The sequence below is a fragment of the Drosophila montana genome, unplaced genomic scaffold (genome assembly GCF_035044405.1).
Source record: "Drosophila montana isolate Dmon_TW-CO22-7 unplaced genomic scaffold, ASM3504440v1 contig_402_1, whole genome shotgun sequence".
Taxonomy (NCBI): Eukaryota; Metazoa; Arthropoda; class Insecta; order Diptera; family Drosophilidae; genus Drosophila; species Drosophila montana.
Window position 1 is genome coordinate 4,758,259 of NW_026998739.1, and position 8,167 is coordinate 4,766,425.

At 38.0% G+C, this 8,167-nt stretch overlaps 1 protein-coding gene across 1 annotated transcript; it reads left to right on the plus strand.

The window, feature by feature from the left end:
* Nucleotides 1-257: 257 nt before the first annotated feature.
* Nucleotides 258-7,581, plus strand: LOC135439168 (histone-lysine N-methyltransferase, H3 lysine-79 specific). The gene is made up of 2 exons (XM_064697822.1): nt 258-415; nt 5,567-7,581. The coding sequence occupies exon 2, from the start codon at nt 5,601-5,603 to the stop codon at nt 7,185-7,187; it is 1,587 nt and encodes a 528-aa protein (XP_064553892.1). The 5' UTR covers nt 258-415; nt 5,567-5,600; the 3' UTR covers nt 7,188-7,581.
* The last annotated feature ends 586 nt before the right edge of the window (nt 7,582-8,167 follow it).

An 8,167-nucleotide genomic window follows, 5' to 3' on the forward strand; every position in this document is an offset into this window, starting at 1 on the left:
CTGAGGTGCCAATGCGCAAAGATTTTTGTGTGCGGTCTGAGATGGAGTCTGCTGATTGAAAGACTTTTAAAGGACTTCTCGGGACTTTGGCACTTGAAGTTTGTTTGCTTAATTAACTGTGTGATCTTTAACGTGACTAAAATCGCAATAAGATTTAATCCAATTTACAGTGCTGGAAAACCAATCGATTTCACATGGCATATATTTCATATTGTTAGTATCTATAAGCAGGCCAGACTTATTATTCAACTGACATTATCCACACGTAGTTGTAGACATTTTCATTTCCAACAAAAATATATATTTATATATATATTTATATATATATATATACAACGTAAACGTTTGTACACAATTGTTGTGCAACTGAGACACGAGAGTCCCCACAACGGGATAAACCATACCACTTTTTCCGGTAAGTCAAAGATAAGTTTTATTATATAAATTTACACGCATTTCAAATTCATATAGGGGATACAACTTAGGTCGCCTTATTGGCAATCGAAAGGTTCTCGTTTATCGTTTATCGCAAATAGATATTTGGCAAACTTTTGATCCATCTAGTCATCAAATGGACAAAGACTTATCGAATACATACACTTAGAGAAATTTAAAGACATTCATTATTCATTCGCCATTTGGAGTCGGAATTGTGTGAGAGATTTTTATATCTGAAAACAATATTTTTCCATTATTTTAAATATTTTCCTTTTTTGGAATATAACAAATAATATTTTTTTTGAATATTCTATTTAAGATATTACTTAAAAGGAATATTACAAGAAATATTTAAATGAAATTTTAAAAGCATTGCAAATTTTAATTAAATGGAATACGTAAAGCAAAATTGTAATATTTCACTTTACTTAATTATTTTATTTAACTTACAAAATATTTCATATTTAACTGAAAAATTTTAAAAATTAAAAGCGTTTAATATTTTACTTAAATTAAATATTAAAAGAATTATTTAAATGAAATGTTAAAGAAAAATGCAATTTTTTATAGGCTGTAAAAGAAACGCACTAAAAAAAATATTCTATAAAACTCTAATCATAACGAAAATTAACTGAAAATATAATTTCTTTGTTATCAAAAATTGGAAAAATTAAATAAATTCTTTTAAGGCGAAATTATTAATGAGTCCAGCCCCAAGTCCCGTTTTGTTTCCTTCTTACAATGCGTTCAGGAATTGAGTCCAATACTTTTTGGGTATATTCATATTATCTATCTATCTATTGCAATGAAGCTTTTCTACTAAAGGAAATTTCCGCCTGCCAGCAGAGATTTTCAATGAGATTTAAGTTCAGGGAAACAGGCTGGCAACTGCTTAAAATCGAGCTGCTTCTCATGGCTGTTCTGCTTGCAGTTATTTTTACCTGTAATTCTCTTTCAAATTTATTTAATTTGTTATATTCGATGCATTTATTTTGAATTAATTAAATAGAGCATGCTAAGCAGTCAGTCTTAGTTTAATTTTATATTTTTAAGCAACAATTGAGCAAAGTTTCAGTTTGGTCTTGTCAGAGTTTATTTTTGTTGGCATATTCTGGCGATTGCCCTGACATTTGATTGCAAATGTCAAACACAGTTGTTGATTATAATTGCGAAAAATAATTCTTGAATTCGCAGCCCATTCGGACAGATAATCCCAACAGTTGTGACATTTCGGCTTACAGTTCATTGATTTTATAATGATGATGATGGGGCCCATATCATCAGGACTGAGTTTTATGAAAGTTAATTAAATTGGCGGGCAAGCGAAAGTGAATTGTAATGCAAACGAGTTGCGCATATTGTAAACAGGCTTTGAATTATATATTTAAATAAAAGGGCCGCGACCGCAAACTTGCTCTGGGCACACGCACACACCAACGCACACACAAACGCACACACACACGCACCGAGCGTATGCGAGATGAAATATGTATCGCATTGGCCACAGGTAAAATTGTCACGTTTTTAATTAAACGCGCGCCCGGCCAAACAACGTAACAGCAATAATAATCAATGGCAATGCCAATACTCGAAACAAGAACAAAAAAAAAGACAACAATAAATAAAATAAAAATAATAATAATAATAATCAATTTTATGCGAAATGGAATTATAATTAAAAAAATGAAAAGTGATTGGAGTGCGTGCATGAAATATGTAATCGAAACGAAAATAACAACCTGTTGGCCCTGTTGGGCTCCGCTCAACTGGATTCTTAATGGCTTATTTTAAAAGAGCCCAGTGCTACAAAGGACCTCAAGCTGTTTGCAACAAATATTTTGTTATAGTTGCATTTCAGTTGTCGCTGCGTGCGACCAAACAAGTATTTTGCTTAGTTGATCAAATGTAACATGTATTTTTCTCCTTTGCTTCCTGCTGTCTATCGATTAAGCTTTAAGCTCGAGTCATTTTGGACTCAACTATGTCATAGTCTTGTTGCCTAAATAATTAATTTATTTCGCACTCCTTGCCTGCATTTGGCTCTTGTTGCTGCTTTTAAATTTACAACTCACACTCTACTGCAGCAGCTTTTTCCTAGTTGACCGCAGCTGCCTTCGTTCTCAGACCTTGTAGCAGTGTGTTCGATTTAATTAGAAATGCTTAAAGCAAGAATTGAGAATTGTTCACTTACAAATAAATAAACTTTACTTTTGCCTCGAATTTAATTGAGCAAATGTTGTTTCTATCTCTGAATTAAACTGCCAACTGTCAGCAGTAGAGCTTACTGCTGAAAGTAACGCATTTCGCCTGCATTTCGACATTCATATTTTTAGTTATTATTAATTTTTTTAATTTGGCGGGTTTTTTTTCTTTTTTTTATTGCGTCCTGTTGATGCAGTATTCAATTCTAAGCTGTAACCTTGAAATGGCATAAACAAATTTAACAAACATCACAAATAATTCATAATGACATTACTGAATAATAATTATAATATAAAATGTATTTATACAAATAATTCTATTAGCACGAGTAGCTTAAAACCAATATCGGCTTAAATATGTTTTAGTGTATAATTTGGGTGCAGCTTTAAATTAAACTAAATGCATGAGAGTATTAAATCATAATACACAAATTAAATAATTTTCTCATGCATCACACACAGCGATTTAATGTAAAACATTTAAACATTTAATTCAAGAATTGAGAATTGTTCACTTACACTTACACAAATTAAATAATATTCTCATGAATCACACGCTTCGATTTAATGTAAAACATTTAAACATTTAATTAAAAACATTTAGGGAAATTAAATCAAGGTCTTTGCTAGATGTCCATTCGGTCATTCATTTTGAATCAAAATATAAATTAAATATATTTTATTCATTCTTTAAAATCCACTTTAAAGGCTCAACATGTGCAGGAAACTTAAGTTATTTAATAAGGTAATACATATTGATAAGATTAGCTTGACATAATTTACAGGAAAAACTATTTTCGTATTTTTTTTCGCACGAATCTCGACTGCAACACACCTTCTGCCCAACTGACCCAGGGGCGCATCGTGTAACTTACGACACGAGTCGCAAAGTACCTAAACGAATACGAACTAAGACTATAGACTAAGACTATCTACTTGCTAAAGAGTTTATAATAGATGACCTTATAGAAGGTAGTGAATACTCTGTAATATTTGTTGTAATCATCACGGCGCATGGCATAGTTAGTTGAACTAAATTTAAGCGATAAAGGAGTATACTTACGTGTAAGACTAGTAGGGATAAAGAAGTTGTAAGTCAACCCAGAAGAGTCTATTTCACCCGTAAATAACTTGTGAATAAATATAACAGCAAGCATAGTTCTACGATTTACTAAAGAAGGAAGATTAATCATCTGACTTCTACTGGAGTATGGCAGTAACTGCAAATGAGCAAACAAGAATTGTTTCTGTACAGATTCAATTTTTTTTTGGGAAAAGGAATATTGTGGCGACTAGACACATGAGGCATACTCAAGAATAGGCCGTACCAGAGATATGAAAAAGTGTATACGTATATAGTTACAGCAGCTGCATCTGCGTCCAGGCTCTCGGTCAATTCATGCATACATATAATAGCCTGGAATTCAAGCCCCGACTCTCAATTACCCGAACTAATTTACAATTATGTGCCAGTAAAGAGTGTAGTTACATTTTCCACCCGCTTAGCTGGGCCAAGCTGGCTTTATGCTTCCGTTTTAAAATTGCCTGGCCCATCGCTCAGCCCAACCCAGTCGCAAACAACTGTCAGGCAATAATATCAGACACACGCATGTATATGTAATCTTTACCAAGAAAGCGGAAAATCCGACAAGCAGCCAGACATTGCCTGTCGCTCATTTGACAAGTCATTTGCAGGTCGTAGAAAAGGCCACTTAATTGTTTTTTTGTTTTAATAAGGCCGATGTCGGTGCAAGATACAACAATTAAGCACATAAAAAATCATTTAATTATGTCTATCAAATGCCGCACATGGGCGCCTAAAAGCGAGCAGCGATAAGTTTTTTATTACACCTTACTCCCACTCGTCTGTGTGTGTGTGTGTGCATCTGATATGTGTACATGCCTGTGTGTGTGGGTAAGTCTCATTAAAAATGAAAGCGCTACTCATTAACTGCGCCAGGTAACAGACAACCTACAGACAAGAACAACGACAACAACAACAACGACAATAACAACCATTCGCACACAACAAGCGATTTTTGAGTCGGCAACTTTTCGCTTGAACACCCACACAGACGCACACATACACACACACACACACACACACTTCGAGCAGGGTGTAGTCCCATGTGTGTGTGCGTGTGTGTGTGTGTAGTGTAGTTTTAATTACCTTTTGCTGTCGTCGTGTGTGCCACTCGTTCGACTCGTTGTTTAAGTAATTGTTTGTCATTAGTTAAAATGTTTTCATTTTGCTTCAGAGAGCGAATTGGGCCGCGTTTTATGTAGCATGGTGTTTGTCGTTACACTGGCAAAAAATGACGTCACATTGTTAAATATTTTATATATTTATTATTGGTTAAAAGTATAGAAATAATTGTGCTCGACAAAATATCTCATTTAACTTTGTGTTGATTTTACTAATTATGCGCAGTGTACACATAAATTAGCTGGAAATGCAAATCATTTGTAAATTGAAAATACATATGTGTACACTTAAAGAAAATACGTGTCGTTGCCCGTTTGATATGCTTGAACCAGCGACTTGCCGCTTAATTGTTCGACGCTAAGCCACGTAGGCTTTGTTCTGTTCATTTTCTGATATTTTTCGTACATCTTTTATAACCCTTTTCTCCCATTTGGTGCTTGAATCTCTTCTGGAGCTTAACTTTTCTTGTTTGAAAATATTCTTAGGAAACCATTATGGGCTTCTTGGATACTTTCTATTATTTTTCGACATAGCAACCATTGCGTATTCTATTCGCTTTTCCCCTCTGCCCTCTGCTTCTAGTAGGCGTTGATCGGTTATTCACTTCAGAGTTGATGGGGACTCGTAACACAAATGACTGGAAACAATCAACAAACATAGACATAAACATAAAGAACATTAAAAAAAAATATAAAATCCTTGTACTAACCCAATTCTTCAGCTCTTCCACAGAACACGTTGCTGTCTTTTGAAGAATGGCCTTCGTAGCTCGTCGCAATACTGAGGGCAAGTTGGTCGATTGTCAGGTGATTTCTGGACTGGGCACTAGCTCAATGCCCATGTCCGATTTAAGTGACGAGGATACTGATTCTGGTACAGTGCAAGGCTACAGTAATCGCTCCTACGTATCGCCCACTGTGCGCTATGTGGCGTCTAAAGAGGAGGACGATGACCTCGAGAGCTGTTACACATTTGACGGCACTCGTGGTCGTGGTGCCAACAATTTGGACTCTGATCTCGAATCAGTGGCGAGCTTTGATGTAGATCGCTATGATCGCAACTGCAAGGGCAAGAATAAAGTTAATGGGGACGATGATGTTGGCGCTGAGAGTGATTATCAATTGGATGTCGCCAGCGATGAGGAGACCGTCATGCAGACTCGCGATGATGCGGTTAAGCGCAGGGAACTGAATCAGTATTCAGGCAACGATGACAAATTTCAGTCAGATGATCTCGATTCGATTGACGGCGACACCGTTTGTAGCCCCCGAGATGATGAAAAGATCCAGTCAGATGCGCTAAGTGTGGATTCGTTTGATGGCCCCATGGCATGCCATTCGCGCATGTCGTCCAATATGCAGCCAGAGGATGCACAGAGTTTGAGCTCCATCGATAGCGTCACACCTAGCCTTGGGCCCACTCTGCATCCCGAGGATGTACTCAGCCTGGGCTCTGTTGATAGCGCCACGGTTTGCCGTTTTATGGACCCGGCCAATCCGCTGGACAACGACAACGACCAAGCGGATACACAGAGCCAGATGACAAATCGAACATTCAATTTGAAGTCTTCCACAGTACGTCGGGATGATTGCTCCTCGGCATCCACTTGCAGCTGGACTGATATGTACGGCGGCGCACTCAAGCCCTCCGAGAGTCGCAGCAATATTGTGCCATCGCTGAGTCTGAATATGTCGACCACCTCCTCGTCGGGCTCGTCCACATACTTTCGCAATCTGGACGAGGAGAAGGAACGACATGGCCAAGAGGCCTATCAGGAGTGGGTGAAGCGCAAGGAGCGTCAAAAGCAACAGAAGCAACAGGCTGCCAAGCAGGAGCGCGAGAAGCGTGACGCAGAGACCGCAATGCGTCAGCGTCTGGCCAAGGAGCGCTATCAGGAATGGGTCAGGCAGAAGGAGCTGCAGCAGAAGAAGACTGCAACTGGCAGTATCAAGAGTACTGCCAGCTACAGTAGCTATTCGAGCAGCTCCAGCTTTGGCAGCGCCATGGCACCCAGCAGCAGCAGCGTCAAGCCGACACGCAAGGAAACCCCAGAGGCCACCAAGAAGCGCCTGGAGGAGTGGGATCGCATCAAGACCCAGCAGCAGCAGCGCGAACGTGAACGCCAGCGTCAGAAGCAGCAGAGCAAGGAGCAGCTAGAGAAACAGCGCAAGCAAAAGTCCGAGGGCGCCTGGCAAAATTGGATGAAATCGGTGGGCAACCGGCCAAAGCCGGTGCCTCTGAATCAGGGCTTCGATACATTGCGTGGCACCATATCCAATATATATGTCAATCCCGTTCAGTGGGTCTCCAATATCGATTCCCATGACTCACGCGGCAATTGAGCAGGGAGCTCTATTGGAGCTCTAGTCGTTTTCATCGGCACTTCAAGAAATCTCCAAAAAAAAGTACAAAAACTGATCTTCTATCAAAAGGTCCAATAATCTCCAACACACATTTGGCTCTTACGACCACTCGGTGATGTTGGACCCAACAAAAAAAAAAAAACAAAAATGAAAAAAAACAGAAATAGAAATGAAGAAAAGATCCTAATGCATGGACATATATTTGTTTACTGGTATATTGGATGGCTTACTACAATTTGAGCGCCGATGTTTCAATAAACCATCAATTGCAAAGACAACGTTTTTTGGCCCACAACTTTTCAGCATGGAACAATTTTTTAGAGCTTTAAAGATTACGAGGCTTATTGGCTATTAAATGCTTTAACGATCAATATTTTGGATTGATGCGTAACTTTTGAACTTGTGGCTTTATTTTTTTTTTGTATATTTATATACATATGTGTGTATGTATATAAATATTTGTATATACGTATGTGAATAGATATACATTTATTCAAAAGAATTAAGTCACAAAAGTTCAAAAATTTACACATACGTCCTTCTAGGGGCTGCAATCTAGAGCCCTGCATCGAATAATTCTCTTGCATTAAACTCGAATACTTTATTAATGTAAATAAAACAAGACTCGAGCCTTCGATTATTGAGTTCAGCAGAATAAACGATTCATCGAACCTGAAGACTTTCATACCAACGAAGTTCGACCTGCTTGATTCAGACGAACATGTTCGAGTTTACCTGCGCCACGTTTTGTGTTGCGCTTATGTGAGACACTAAACGGATGTATGAGATGCACATAGAAACGATTATTTCGAACCCAAGCGAAATGATTGTGTTTGATGCTAACTCGATTATCTCCAGGTTAACTCTTTTGAATAACCCAAAGCTCTAACTTAGGTTGTTTCGAACTCTTCTCTTCGCTTCAAACCACGAAACACTTCGAAACTTTTGCGCAGTGTACA